Source organism: Lycium ferocissimum, chromosome 9 (genome assembly GCF_029784015.1).
Source record: "Lycium ferocissimum isolate CSIRO_LF1 chromosome 9, AGI_CSIRO_Lferr_CH_V1, whole genome shotgun sequence".
NCBI lineage: Eukaryota > Viridiplantae > Streptophyta > Magnoliopsida > Solanales > Solanaceae > Lycium > Lycium ferocissimum.
In genome coordinates this window covers 42319120-42335064 of record NC_081350.1, presented here as the reverse complement: position 1 = coordinate 42335064, position 15945 = coordinate 42319120, and the positions used below count along the sequence as shown (strand labels likewise).

Sequence of the window (15945 nt, the reverse complement as noted above, 5' to 3'; positions counted from 1 at the left end):
CTCTTTTTTCATAGATATTGTAACTATTTGACGGAGATTAATAGCTTTACCTTAACAAACTTAAAAGACTAATTTTGTTCGGTTCATACTTAAGGGACTATTTTAAACTACACTCTCAAACATAAGGTGCCATTTTTGTCATATTTTCTCTACTACTATTTCTTCAACACATATTCTTACTCCATTCTTGATCCATCACATGCATAGTAGTATAGTTCTCTTGTGTTCAGAAAATGAAAGTGAACGTTGACGGAGATACTGGTAGTTCTCCGCCGTCTGCGACGGTCACGGTGGCGGTGGCAGTTAAGAGTGCTGAAGGGAGAGGAAGTCAACGTGCAGTAAAATGGGCTGTGGAGAAACTGTTGCATAAAGCTCATCGGTTTGTATTCATTCATGTTATGCCTACCATCACCACAATTCCAACTCCATGTAAGTTCTCTTGCATTCTACTATTATTTTAAAATTAGTGTATATGTTAGTTATGGACTTATGGTATATTGTGAGAAATATATGTAACTGGATAAGTGTGTGAAACTTATTAGCGAGTGTTGGTATGAAGGAAAATGTTGTCTTGATAACATTTTCTAGGAAAATAAGTGTGTTTCTTACTTATTTTCTTGTGTTCGGTATGTAAGCAAGAAAATATTTCCTGAAAGCATTTGTAAATAATCTACACAATATACTATGGGAGGTGGAGGTGGAGGTGGGGGTAGGGGTTGGGGTGGGGGTAGGGAGTTGGGTGGGGGTGGGTGGGGTGGGATGGTGGGGGTGAAGATGAGATGTGTTGGAGGGTGGGGTGGACAATGCGGAACTAGGATATGCCTACAATCACCACAATTCCAACTCCCTGTAAGTTCTCTTACATTTACTCTCTGTGAGAAATATATATTTCTTCATCCGTCCCATTTGACATTATTTCCTTTTTAGTATGTCAAAAAGAACGATACATTTCTATATTTACAAATAATTTAACTTTAAACATCCCATTGAGATGATTTATAGCCATACGGATAGATATTTTTTATTTAGATCATAAGTTTCAAAAGTACTCCTTTCATTTTTAAAGTACGTGCCCAGTCAAAACACCTTCGTATAAATTGAGACGGAGGAAGTAGTATTATAGTCTATTGTGAGAAATATATGTAAGGATAAGTGTGTGAAACTTAGAGCACCAGGCATTTGGACATGAATTGAGAGATATTTGAAGAAAAAGTAGTAATTGAAGTTAAGTTAAAAAAAGATATTTGGAAGTTGAAGTTGTGTTAAGACATGCATTTCAATGTTAAAGTTTTGTGAGTAAAATTTTTCAAAAACTTTTTTTTTCAAGTTCGGAGTGAAAAATTACATAATGAATAACCAAACAGGTTTTTGAAAAGAAAAAAAAAAAAAAGCAAAATTTTTAATATCCAAACGGGTAAATAAGAGAACCCCTAATTCTCCTTCAAATAAGACAAATTTATTTAACTCTATTTGCCCGAAAAGAGGGAATGGATAGCGGATTGATATAGCCGATCCCAACTAATTGTGGATTGAGGTTAGTTGATTGATTGATAGATTGATATAGTGTATTGGGAATGGAAATTCAAAAATTTGTACTTCTTAATTGTTTAAGGAGAAAGATATTACCTTTTTTTTTTTTTTTTTTTTTTAATCTTTCCTTGAGCCGAGGATCCATCGGAAACAACTTCTCTGTCTCTGCAAGGCAAAAGTAAGGTCTGCGTACACTCTACCCTCCCCAGGCTTCACTCAAAGGGATTATACTGGGTTTGTTGTTGTTGTGGTTGTTGCTTTTTCATGAAAGTGAGCTGAGTGATTGGATTTGTATGAGTTAGTTGAGGCTGAATTCCTCTTTGCCAGTAGTAGTTTAAGTTTGACTGTACAATTTGGTAATTTATTTAGAGGTGGTATCATACATGATAACTATTGGCAAGTTGCAATTATTTTAGTTTTGTCTGTTTGGTGATAATATCTGTATCTGATCAATATTATAGCAGGAGAGTATATTCCTGTTGATGGGCTTGAGGCCAACGTGGTGAAACTATATAGGGAGGATAAGAGGGCTAGATGTGAAGAAATCTTTATCCCATTCAAGATTTTATGCAAAAGAAGAAATGTAAGTTTTTTTTTTTTTTTTAAATGACATGTTTCTCCTCCTTTATGTTTTGGTTTATTGAAGTAAATTAATTCTCAAAGTGTATTTTTTGTTTGAACTTCCTTTAGGTTGAGACTTTGGTGCTAGAAGGGAATAATCCTGCAACAGTGCTCCTAAAATATGTAAATGACTCTGGGATTAAAAGTTTAGTCTTGGGCTCTTTCTCTCCAAATTATTTTGCCAGGTACTTAGGGACTAGGGTCAAGATGACTTGGATTTTGGTTTATCGCTATTCACTTATTGTATTTGCTTTCCATGCCAAGAGTATTAGTATTATTCTTATGTTTGCTTAGTGCTACCTGATTGTTTCTTTCGCTTCGTTTATCTTATTATCTTGCTGTTGTTACTGCTTCGTTTTTCATCTTTTCTTGAGCTATTGGAAACAGCCTCCCTACCTTCACAAGGTAGGGCTAAGGTTTGCGTACACACTACCTTCCTCAGACCCACTTGTGGGATTACACTGGGTTTGTTGTTGTTGTTGTTTGTACTCATTATATTTGCTGGTTGGAGTTTTCCACTGGTCATGATTTCAAGGGCTTGTTCTTCTAATATTAAATTTCATCAAGAGTTACCCAAAATTGTAGTCCATATTTATTCTAATCACTTAATGTCCATTTAGCACTCATGTTTTCTTTAGAGTATGTTGTTGTTTTCTTTGGTGTATATGTTCTCTAATCTATGACTGCAACATGACCTTTTTTGATGATGATTTTTTTGGTAGAAGAAAGTAATTTCTCCATAATTTGGTGGAGACGTTTGATTTCCATCGCTAGTTGTGCTAAACCTTTAGATCGAATTTTACTAGGAAGCTGAAGGGATCAAGCGTGCCATCAATTATTCTAAAGCATGCTCTCTGTTGTGATGTTTATGTGGTGTCCTCAACTAAGCTTATGACAAATTCCTTAAATCCCTTCTTGGCTTCTGGTACATTGAAAATCTTTTGGACTCTCAATCATTTATCTTTCTCTCTAAAGTTCTCTCTCTTTTCTGACTTCTAATAAGTGCTTGTATACTGTGAAACAGAAGGTGATCTTCGTACAATCAATAAACAACAATCCAGTGCATCTTCTGCCTCCACAGAAAGTGTCTTTCATAACAGATCGTCGTCACTTGCAGTTAATCATATGAGTTCTCCCAAATTTGTCCATGGGAACTCTTCCAACAATGTCAATCCTCAACACCAAACTAATCGAAATCTGGAAGATGTTACCACAGGTCTGGAGGCAGTGAAGGGATGTCATTCTTCCACTTGCTCAGAGCAGGTGACTTCATAGCTTTTCTCTAATGCTTTTCTTCAAGTTCCTCTTAAAACTTGCATTCGTTTATATTTAAAATGTCAATTTAGAGTAGTATAACATTATTTAGTACAATCAAAACTCTATATATGTTGATGTTGATGTGGTACTTTTATCATGGCATTTATGTTTATTTACAGTTAGACATTCAGGATGAAGTGGCGAGGTTGCGCCTAGAATTACAAGATACTTTAGCAATGTACAATCAAGCATGTGAGGACCTGACCCATGCCCAAAACAAGGTAAAGCTCTTTATCTGCTTATGTTACCTCAAATCATTTGGTAATCTTGAAGTGCTCGTCTGGCATATCGAAAACAACAAAATATATGCTACTGATTAGAATCACGATCTCGATAATCTAGTTTAGTTCCATTTAGTTAATGGCTTTACAGCATTAGTGAGATATAGCTCTGACATTACCTTGCACACTGTCTTTCAGGTCCAGTTATTTTCTTCGCAATACCTTGAAGAGTCTGGAAAAGTGAATGACGCCAAGAAAAGAGAAGAAAGTCTAAGGAAAATTGCTGCTGAAGAGAAGGAGAAGCATATGGAAGCTGAGAAGGAGGTTGAGATAGCAAGAAAATTGCTTTCCCAAGAGGTTTATGACAGGCAGATAGCAGAGTTGAAGGCTCTTCAGCAGTCCTTAGAGAAAAAGAAAATTGTTGATGCACTATTATCATCTGATGGCAGGTATAGAAGGTTTACTAGAGAAGAGATTGAGGTTGCAACCAATTACTTTTCCGAGTCTAAGATGATTGGTGAAGGGGCATATGGGAAAGTTTACAAAGGCGATCTTGATCATACACCTGTTGCCATCAAAGTTCTTTGTTCTGATGCATCAGAAAAGAAAGAGGAATTTCTAAAAGAGGTATTTCTTCAAGCTTTTGCGGTTTTCTCTTTCATTTCAAGTTGTGCAATCTTAGACATGCCTCCTTGCACTGAAAAGTTAGGCATAGGGTGTGTTTGGTATGAAGGAAAATGTTTTTCATGAAAAATGATTTTTTGGAAAATGTTTTTCATGAAAAATGATTTTTTGGAAAATGTTTTTCAGGGGGCGGGGGGGGTTTCTTACTTATTTTCTTGTGTTTATAAGAGCAAAAAATATTTCTAAAAGCATTTGTATATAATCTAGACAAATACTATGAGGTGGGGTATTATGGGGATGGGGACTATGGGGGTGGGGTGAAGATGAGGTTCTCACCCTTTACCTGAGAAGGACACAATCAATGTCGCATTCCACTTGTGGAACCTGTTTTCCCTACTTTCACTAGGCAAGTCATTTTTCCTCATTTTTAGGAACTTGTTTTCCCATAGAAAATGTTTTCCAAACATTTTGAACATCCGAACATGGAAAAATTGGAAAACATTTTCCTCCATACCATCACACTGGCACATGCTATGCTATTTGTCCTTCTAATTCTCTTCATGCTAAATAACTCTGGTTATTGACAAGCATTCTTACAAACACTCCACAGCATATATCATGTGTTTGTCTTGTGCACAACTATTTGTTTAAAAAATATACGGATTGTCTACCAGATATAGTTGGTCGCAAGTCTAATGTTAGTCGTTTATAGCAGAGTTTTTTCAACTACTGTTGATATGATAGTAGTCATTTGTAGGTGGAGGTTCTAAGCCAGTTACATCACCCACACATTGTTTTACTGCTCGGAGCCTGTCCTGAAAATGGTTGCCTTGTTTATGAGTATATGGAGAATGGAAGCCTTGAAGATTACATTTTGGAACGGAACAGCAAATTGTTTCCCTGGTTTTCTCGATTCAGGATACTTTTTGAAGTGGCATGCGCTCTTGCATTCCTGCACAACTCAAAGCCTGAGCCTATTATTCATCGAGATATGAAACCAGGAAACATATTGTTGGACAAAAATCTTGTTTGCAAAATAGGAGATGTAGGTCTAGCAAAGATTATATCAGATGTTGTCCCAGAAAGTATTACAGAATATAGGAACTCTATTCTTGCTGGCACCCTTGGTTACATGGATCCAGAGTATCAACGAACTGGCACACTCAGACCAAAGTCTGATCTGTATGCATTTGGAGTAATAATACTTCAATTATTGGCTGCTCGTCGTCCTAATGGCCTTATAACGAAATTTGAAAATGCTGTGAATAGTAATTCATTGGTGGATATACTTGATAAGTCAGTTCCTGATTGGCCATTGATTGAAGCAGAGGAGCTAGCTAGGATGGCGCTAAAATGCTGCAAGCTTAGATGCCGAGAAAGACCTGACCTCGAGACTGAAGTTCTTCCACTGTTGAAAAGACTTGCTGAATTTGCGGATATGCATACCAATGTAGAGAGGAACCCTATCCAGGCACCTAGTCCGTACTTATGCCCAATTGTTCAGGTGAGAACAGGAATTCCGGAGGATGACCTATAGCTTGTTTGGCTAAGATTCTGGAATTCAAAAGTGCTTATTTTAGAGAATTGAAGTGTTTGGCCAAACTTTTAGGGGAAAAATAAGTGCTTTTGAGTTTTTCATAAGCTAAAAAAAAATAGCTTTTCTCCAAAGCACTTTTAGAACCTTAGTCAAACACAAATTCCTGCTCTAATAATGGGTAAAAGTGTTTTTTCAAATTGATTAGCCAAACACAAACTGCTCTTTGAAAGTACTTTTGTGAAAAGTACTTCAAAAAGCTTTTTTTAAAATAAGCAGATTTTAGAAGCTTGGTTAAACAGGTCATTTCAGTGCAGTGTTTGTGCATGCATCTCATTCTGCTTTCTGATCTTGTATCATGCAACATCTCTGCAGAAAGTAATGGAAGATCCACAGATAGCAGCGGATGGATTTACGTATGAGCGTAGAGCAATAAAGTTATGGCTCACCAGATATAGTGTATCACCAATAACAAAACAGAGACTGCAGAACAAGTTGATTACACCAAACCACACACTGCGACTTGCTATACAAGAGTGGAGATCACATTCAACATCGTTCAGATAGAGAAAAACTCGTGACTAGTGTGGAGGGAAAGGTCTATTTATGATATAGTTCAAGAAAGTTCAGTTGTCTCATTTCCTTACTTATTTCTAATTCATCACTTCAAGATTGGTTCTGAAAATCGCGTAACATCATCTTCAATCAATCTCCACTGTATTCTCGGTGTGAAGGGTCAAAACGTTCATGACGATATCAAGCCACAACCAAGCCACGAGAAAAGAAGGAAAAGTAATAGTACTGTTTTGTACACAAGTGCCTTTAGAACACAATCAAGTGTGTTATGTTCATATACATTACCCGAGTGTACATTAGCAGCTGTAATCTTTTGAAGTATTGTATAGCTCCTGATGTTAAGAAAACCTGTAGAAAATGTGAATAAAATGTAACATAATTCTGAGAATGACACAATACAGTCTAATTCATGATATCTTCTACTGGTCGAGTCTGAAATATATCCTAGCTTTCAGTAAGGATAAGCAGAAAGTTGTTAACTTGTGAATGTAGCTGAATATGTTGATCTTAACAACTGTGCATAACTGTTACTCTGTGTTATGGTTAATTGGTCATGATAAACTGAACACGTTGACATTGCCATACTAAATGATCACGAAGCATTAGATGCACAGAATTTTTAAGCTAAACTTAGTGATGTGCTGCATGAAAATGGTTAAATATTGATGAGAACGAAAGTCTGCTGGAAAGTGAAATTGGAGGAAGGAAAATGAGACGCTTTGATCAAAGGAGAAGTCAGGAATTTCATTAAGGGTGTTTAAGATTTAATATATATGTATAAAAAAGTAATTTTCTATATACTCTGTATAATTCTTCGATAAATAGTGTCAACTGACCAACACCTATCACTCTATGTGGTTGCACCCCACTGTATCTTTGTCAAATAAATGATTCTTCACAGGAAAAATGTACTACCTGGAAAGGAAGACCCTGTGAAGCTTCATTGTTTCTTAGGTGGCTTTTGCCCCTTTCCCTGCGTAGCTTTAGGTGGAAAGCAAAGAAGGCGTTCTTCCAAAGAAGACCCGAGCCATAAGTGAAATACCACTATGGATAGGTTGAAATCTTGTATCACTACGTCTCAAGGGATGATAAGTTAGAATTTTCAAAAAAACCGTTTTGGGTACACCTCCCAAGAAGTAATGGAAGCTTGTACGGGTCAAGGGATGGTCTTAGGTGAACGTTTCTATGACGCATACGATATTATATATATTAAACTCTTTCTCAAAAAGTAACCTTTATGGAGTTAATGGGTTTACACATGATGTGGGTCGTACACCTCCTATAGAAGATTAGTCACTAAGAAGTAATGGAAGCACGTAGAGGACAATCAACTATTTAATTTGTCAACAATTTCTTAGAAAGATTGGTGCACATCTTACCAAGAGGAAGAAAAATACGTGGTAATTGACAACAAGAAACGTTAATTCGAAGTTAGAAATCAGATGTTATTTATTTTAAACTCTTTATTCCAAATTCCAATGTTGATGTGTTTGTACTACACATGCCATTTATGGAGTTAATGTATTCCCTCCGGATTTTTCATACGAGAATTATTTTAATATTTTCTAAAAAATTTTCAAAAATAAAAAAATGATGAGCATGAAGAGTCGATACTCATTTTGAATTTTGTTCCAAAAATATATACTAATTCATTATGATAGGAGAAATTACTATCATCAAATAAAGTTCAACTTACTATTTGAATGATAAATAGGAGATGGTTAAATAGAGTAGTGGAGTATTAATTTTGCATCAATCTGCAATGTAAAAAATCTACATGCTTTACTCATATAATCCAAGGCAGTTAAATGTTGTATTCGAATGAATCCATGAAGTCAACTTTTTTTAATCTTTACTACTCTTATTAGATGACAGTCAAAAACCACATTTTCCCAATTAATTGGCGTCTCAAATAGTGCTCAACAAAATTTGTTTGTACGTACACATGCCATTCAGGAGAACAGTATTTTATTTGTACTCTTCCGTCCTAAAATATTTTTCATGTTTCATTTTCGAAAATTAAATTATATGAACTTTAACCAACATTTTAAGATACTCATAGTATTTTTTTTCCCGTATATTTTGAAAGATTGGTGCACATCTCACTAGAAGGAAGAGAAAAATGAAATACATGATAATTGCAATATACGTTAAATCAGATGCAATATACGTTAAACTCTTTAGTCCATCCAATGTTGATATGTTTGTACAATTGTACTCCTGTCTCCTTTATGGAGTTAATGGGATTTTGACACATGGTGTGAAGAGTTGATACTCATTGAATTTTATTCCTACCTATAGAAGAAGATTACTATCATTGGGAACTATTTGCAAGTAATTGTAAATTTGTAATTTATGCACATTCAGCCGATAAAAGCTTACTCGCACCCTTTCATTATACCATATATTTAACTTGTTATGGTTAAATCATTCAATAAGAAAAATTATATACTCCATCCGTTCACTTTTACTTGTCCACTATTGACTTTGCACACCCCTTAAGAAATAATAAATGAAGTACATAATTTACCATGATACCCATATTAATTGATGTATAGTTTTATTGGATTTGAAAAATATTTTAAAATGAGTAATTAATGCTATGGGTAAAACAGGAAAAAAGAAATTATCTTCTCATATTAATGACAAGAAAAGTGAAAATCTACAACAAGTAAAAGTGAACGGATAGTACTAATTAACTATATTAAGCGAGAAAAGCTTGAAAAAAATGTCATGCATCTATTAATTTGATGTAAGCATCTCATACGAATAATTAAATGTTTACCTTTCGACTTATTAAAAAAGGGAAGTTGGTGAGGAAGATTGAATGAGAGGAAAGGAGATGGTTAAATAGATTATTAATTTTGCATCAATCTGCAGAAGTAAAAAAATCTACATGCTTTAATCATATAATCCAAGGCAATTAAATGTTGTATTCCAATGAATCCATGAAGTAAACATTATTAAATCTTTACTACTCTTATTAGTTGGCAGTTAAAAACCACATTTTCCTAATTAATTGGCGTCTTAAATAGTGCTCAACAGAATTTGTTTGTACGGGACACATACCAATTCATGAGAACAACATTTTAAACTATACTCCCTCCGTCTTAAAATATTTGTCATGTTTCGCTTTTTGAAAATTAAATTATACTTATGAACTTTGATCAACATTTTAAGATACTTATAATAGTAATTTTCGTATATTTTGAATATCTACATTTTAATTTTAATGTCAACTTCTAATAATTTTTAGGGAAAATGGTCAAAAATACCCCTCTACTTTGGAAAAAAGGCTAAAAATATCCCCGGAACATTTTGGTCAAAAAAACTCCCATTAAAGTTTTTATATATTGGAAATTATCCTCAAAATAACTGAAATTATTTTTTAAACCCGCCCATCAACTCACCCAACTAAATAATAAACCAGAAAAATCTTTATTCCCCCAAATTCGTAGGTATGAAGTTTGAGGGAATTGGGAGAATAAGGGGATCATATGAGTTATTATTTAGTTGGATTAGATTTAAATGATGGAGCGGGTTTAAAAAATATTTTCGAGTTATTTTGGGGGATGATTCCGCTCAATGATATATTTGAAAACTTTAAAGATGAGAGGGGTATTTTTGACCCAAAATAAGTTCAGAGGATATTTTTAGCCCTTTTTCCAAAGTAGAGGAATATTTTTGACCCTTTCCCCTAATTTTTAATGACAACTTCTAATAAATCCTTTTCAACTTCAACCAAATATGTCCAATAGTCTACTTGCACTTAAAATACTCTTTAAGATTTAATTTGCTTTGCAAAAGTTCCCTCGTTTTAATAATTATATATTCAACATCAAGTTTGCTTAACGTAATCCATTTTCGTTAATCAAGGAAAATCCCCTCGTCTTTCCCATTTTCGAAACGTGGCCTTTAATCGTTTTTATTTTTCCGAACCGCGTATTTGTCTTTTAATATTAAGCCTTATTTAAAATTAACACTTTTAGTCCCTTAGGAATCCATATATTGTGATTTTTTCTCTCATAATTTTTGCTTAAATATATTTAATTTTCAATTAGTTGATATATACAGTTTTTATCCTCTCATTGTCAAATCTTCACAAATTGCATAATTTATTAAGTGTTAAATCATTTAATTATCAATGTACTATGTTAATAGTCTCTATATGTTACTCTATATGTAACTTCTCAAGGTGCTCACATAATTTAAGAAAATAACTAATTGAATATTATGATTTTAAATTAATATACTCCTTGAATTTTGTGATCTCAAACAAGCCATGTCGAATGTTGGAATATATATAAATATTCTTTTTGGAATAAACTAAAAAGATAAAAGTAAGAACTTAAATTGAAACGAAAAAGAGTAATATAGTTCTAAAAATAATCTAAATATTACATGTTTACCTTATAAAGGGATCGAAAATATACATTTTTAGTTAATTAAATATTAAATATGCTTAGTCAAATAGTACAAATTATTAATAACTGAGGATGAAAAGTGTAATTATCTATTAATTTTATTCCAAATTTGTTAAAGAAGAACACACCGACCACCCCCACCCCTACCACTCCCGCCCACCCCCCGAGGAATCTTCCTCTTCACCGCGTTATTTCCTTAACCCCCCCCCCCCCCCTAAACCCCCACTTTCACCGTGTATTACTAAAATCTAGTACATGTGTATATATATGTATGTAAAGCTCCACTTTCATTTCATCAAGTCATACTTTCTTCTGTGTTCACACAATCTTCCTTTTCCATTGAATATTTTTCCTCTTTCATACTTCAAATTTCCAATACTTTCACACCTAAAAAATATCTTTCATTTCTTTCATTTTATTAATGGAAATATCTTCTTTCTCATTTCCTTCACAAGAAGACTTTAATTTCCCTCCTAATCCCAATTTCTTCACTTTCCTTCATCAAGAACTTGAACACATGCCCAAAAAAATAAAAACCGACGATTTTGATCACACCCCAGTTGACGAAATCCTAAATAAATATCTTGGTGTCGAAAATTCAGTTGAAAATCACACCCTTTTTGATTTTGAAAATCAAGAAAGTAGCTCAAAAATGAATGATCAAGCATCTGTGTCTAGCACAAAAAAACGTGCTAGAGAAAATGTTGTTGAGGTGCCATTACAACAAAGGAGATTATGGGTTAAAAACAGGTCAAATGCATGGTGGGAACAATGCAACAGTCCTGATTTCCCTGAAGACGAATTCAAGAAAGCATTTCGTATGAGCAAATCCACATTTAACGTAATCTGTAGAGAACTCGAATCAGTAATAACTAAAAAAGATACAATGCTACGTTTGGCTATACCTGTTAACCAACGTGTAGCTGTATGCATTTGGAGATTAGCTACAGGTGCACCACTTCGTGAAGTTTCTAAGCGATTTGGGCTTGGTATATCTACTTGTCATAAGATCGTGCTTGAGGTTTGCACAGCTATAAAAAGAGTACTAATGGGGAAGTTTGTACAATGGCCTGATGAGTTAAAGATGGAGGAAATTAAACGAGAGTTCGAAGTTGTTTCTGAAATTCAAACTATTTGTGGATCAATGTACACTACACATGTACCAATTATCGCGCCAAAGGAAAATATTACAGCTTATTTCAACAAAAGGCATACTGATAGGAATCAAAAGACATCGTATTCGGTTACAGTACAAGGTGTTGTTGATCATAAAGGGATTTTTACTGATGTTTGTATTGGATGGCCTGGATCAATGACAAATGATCAAGTCTTGGAAAAATCAGCACTTTTTGAAAGAGCGAATCGAGGAAATTTGAAGGATATTTGGGTTGTTGGGAATTCAGGATTTCCATTAACAGATTGGATTTTGGTTCCATTTACTCACCAGAATCTAACTTGGACTCAACATGCTTTTAATGAGAAAGTTAGTGATGTTCAAAAAGTTGCTAAAGAAGCATTTATGAGATTGAAAGCTAGATGGAGTTGTTTACAAAAAAGAACAGAAGTGAAACTTCAAGATTTGCCTGTTGTTCTTGGAGCTTGTTGTGTATTGCATAATATTTGTGAGATGAGAGGTGAAGAATTAAGTGAAGAATTAAGGTTTGATTTGTTTGATGATGAAATAGTACCAGAAAATATTGTGAGATCAGTGAATGCTATGCAGGTTAGAGATCAGATTGCTCACAAGCTCTTGCATCATTATCATGCAGGCACCAGCTTCCTATAGAAAATTCAAGATTTTGTTTACATTTTAAGAGATTGAATCAATTCTGATTTTGGGGGGTTAATTTTTTTCATGGCTTATTGTATTAAGTCATGTTATAGAATAATTTATTAATCTTCATAGAAGATTTGGTTTTGCTTTTCAACTATTGGATTGTTTTGGACATGTATGGGACTCATTTCTTTATCAGAGAAATTTTGCAATAGCAATTGGAAATTTTCTTCTCCCTTTTTTTTAGTTCTTTTTTACTACCCTTGCAGTTATCGACTTCCTTAAAATAATGATGTGCTTGTATGGGATCTTCAAAAATGCACTACTTTTGGAATATCCGGCACGCACTCATCGGCACTAATGACCATAATCTTAAATCAAACACATGTGCAAGTGGAAATGTGACATCATTTGTACAAATTTTGCATATGTCACTATTTATTGAACCCAACTTTTACATTTATCTTGTGAGTTAGTACCACTTAATATTTTCATTGACCTCATTAATAGCCTTAAGGCTCATGGGGGACTAGGGGAGCAATGAGGTTGACTTGTTTCAAGTTTATTTTACTCCTCTGTGGGTTTCAGAACAGGACACCTGCAACCAACAATGTATTTACTATATGACTTGTGGAAAGTACTCTCACACTCTGAAATTATCAGGTAATCGCTTGTGAAAAATGTTAGAAAACAGGATTTTCACTAATTAAAAGGATTCAAAATATAAAGAAGTAAACAATACAAAAGATTCAAGAAAATTCAACATATAATATATATTTGTATTATGAGGATTCATCATGTGTATTATGAGGATTCATCATGAATTGACTAGTTTTGCGTTGGCTGCCAACCTATTAAAAAAAAATCTATCACAGGATAGCTTAATACCTGCTTGTTAATTACATAACTGGTGATTGATCAACATGCCTGGTTTATATTGCTAGTTTGGGTCTATTTGCTTGAATTTGTGATTGATGTTCATTCCTCTTGTATACCTTTCTATATGAAAATTCATTTTAGTTTTATTTGCAACTTATAACCATTTATGAGATTGAAAGCAAGATGAATCTGTTTACAGAAAAGAACAGAAGTGAAACTTCAAGATTTGCCTGTTGTTCTTGGAGTTTGTTGTGTATTGGATAATATTTGTGAAATGAGAGGTGAAGAATTAAGGTTTGATTTGTTGATGATGAAATTGTTTTAGAAAATATTGTGAGATCAGTGAATGCTTTGCAGGCTAGAGATCAAATTGCTCACAAGCTCTTGCACCATAATCATGCAGGCACCAACTTCCTATAGAAAATTCAAGATTTTATTTACATTTTAAGAGATTGAATCAATTCTGATTTAGGGGGGTTAATTTTTTTCATGGCTTATTGAAGCCATGTTATAGAATAATTTATTTTTAATCTTCATAGAAGATTTGGTTTTGTTTTTCAAGTATTGGCTTGTTTTGGACATGTATTGGACTCAATTCTTTGATCAAAGATATTTTGCAAAAACAATTGAAGTTTCCCTTGCAGAGTTAGCTTTTCTTTTTCTTTCTTTTTTTATGATAACCCTTGCAGCATTTTGCTGTTATGATGCTTGGAAGTCTTTTAAAATGTTACCGCAATCATGTCGGATCATTCAAAAATACAGTATTTTAGAAGGATCTGGCACGCACTAATAAACATAATCTTAAATCAAAACTCATGTGCAATTATAATTGTGATATCATTTGTTCAAAATTTTGCATATGTCAGTGTTTATTGAAAAGAAAAAGAAAAAGAAGAAAAAAATTGAACCCATTGGCCATTTTTAATTGATCTTGTAAGTTACAGTAGTACTTAACATTTTTATTGACCTCATTTAATAGCCTTAGGGCCCATTGTGGAACTTGGGGAGCAAATGAGGTTGACTTGCTTCAAGTTTAGTTTACTTACTCTTGTGGGTTTTAGAAAATGATACCTGCAACCAACAGTATGTTGTCTGTATGACTTGTGGAAAATACTCTCTGACTCTCTGCAATTATCAGGAAATTACTTGGATCCAGATTTTTATCAAAAGAGATTCAAAAATATAAAACAGTAAACATATGGAAAAAAATTGAAATTCAACATATAGTATATATATATCAAAAAAAAAAAAAAATAACCTGCCTACAGCGTGTAATTTTCTAGCGAAAAATTATCAATCAACTCCCTTTGAATAAGGATAGCTTCGCACCTACTTGTAGAGTAAAGAACTGGTGATCGGTCAAAATGCATGGTGTTTCCTATATAGTTATATACCTTTAACAAAACAAAACAAACTTGTAAATTTATAGTAATATACCTTTTAGTGGTAGTTAGGGTGGAACATGTGGTTGCCTGAATTTGTTGACTGATGTTTATATCCTCTTTGTAACAATTCTATATGAAAATTCATTTTAGTTTTATTTGCACTAAACTATTTAATTGCCATTGGTTCCAACTCTATGCAAAATAAAAAATGACATTTATCAGAGGCTGATTCAGGATTTCAACTTATATTTTCGTAACTGATTTCATTGCGCTCCTATAATTATGAGTTTAGAAATCACATACATATATACATTGCGTATAAAAATTATAGGGTTCTGTTGAACCCTTTGAATATATATTGCATCAGCATCACAGCCGGCAACAACCCAAATAAGATGTACAATAAGTTTAACTTACAACAGCAAGTAATCAATAATATAAGTAGATAATTTCCATAACTAACTAAAATACATTAATCTTAAGAAAAATGGTTAGCTAGTTTTGTGTGGAAGATTTACTAGTAATCTATTTTTCACAGTTTTTCTTGCGTAATGGTTGCGTCATGATGATATAACAACTAGTGTTGTCATTTTCCTCAATAATTTGTTGACCTTAGAATAGGCTGACAGATGTAATTTGGTCTAAGTTGACTGGATTTTGATAATCTAACAGGATAACAAACTGTTTTGACAGTCAAAAGAAATAATTTTAAGGAATTCACCGTCATTGACTGCCTCAAATCTTCCCCCAAAATGTCAAATTACCTTGAATTTGGTGCCAAGTACATAGACCTAAAAATTCCCCATAAACAAAAGAAGGCAAAGTTCCAAATTTGCTAAATCATGTAAAATGATTTTACATATCCTTCATTAATAGTTGGGGTCAGGTTTACCATTCCAACTACAAAAATGGGCTTGCTTTATCCTGGTGACTAACTGTCAATTATTAAAGACTAATTTTTACTAGTTACACATATTTTAGCGGTAACTTTGAATTATTTCGCATAGTTTAAGGATAAATTTGAATACTTTACTAACCCTTACACCTTAAATTGTAAGCC

The 15945-nt window shown here is 33.6% G+C and overlaps 2 protein-coding genes across 2 annotated transcripts; both read left to right on the top strand.

The window, feature by feature from the left end:
• The first annotated feature begins 216 nt into the window (after positions 1-216).
• On the top strand, positions 217-6848 carry LOC132030909 (U-box domain-containing protein 34-like). Its single transcript, XM_059420701.1, is given in 10 exon segments — positions 217-429; positions 1992-2113; positions 2221-2336; positions 2958-3076; positions 3176-3414; positions 3588-3689; positions 3888-4316; positions 5071-5817; positions 6223-6388; positions 6391-6848. Coding segments are annotated over 10 exon segments (2274 nt in total). The 5' UTR covers positions 217-233; the 3' UTR covers positions 6429-6848.
• Positions 6849-11149: 4301 nt separating this feature from the next.
• LOC132030907 (protein ANTAGONIST OF LIKE HETEROCHROMATIN PROTEIN 1-like) lies at positions 11150-12854 on the top strand. The gene has a single exon (XM_059420699.1). It carries the CDS (start codon positions 11269-11271, stop codon positions 12631-12633), a length of 1365 nt encoding a protein of 454 aa, XP_059276682.1. The 5' UTR covers positions 11150-11268; the 3' UTR covers positions 12634-12854.
• Positions 12855-15945: the final 3091 nt, after the last annotated feature.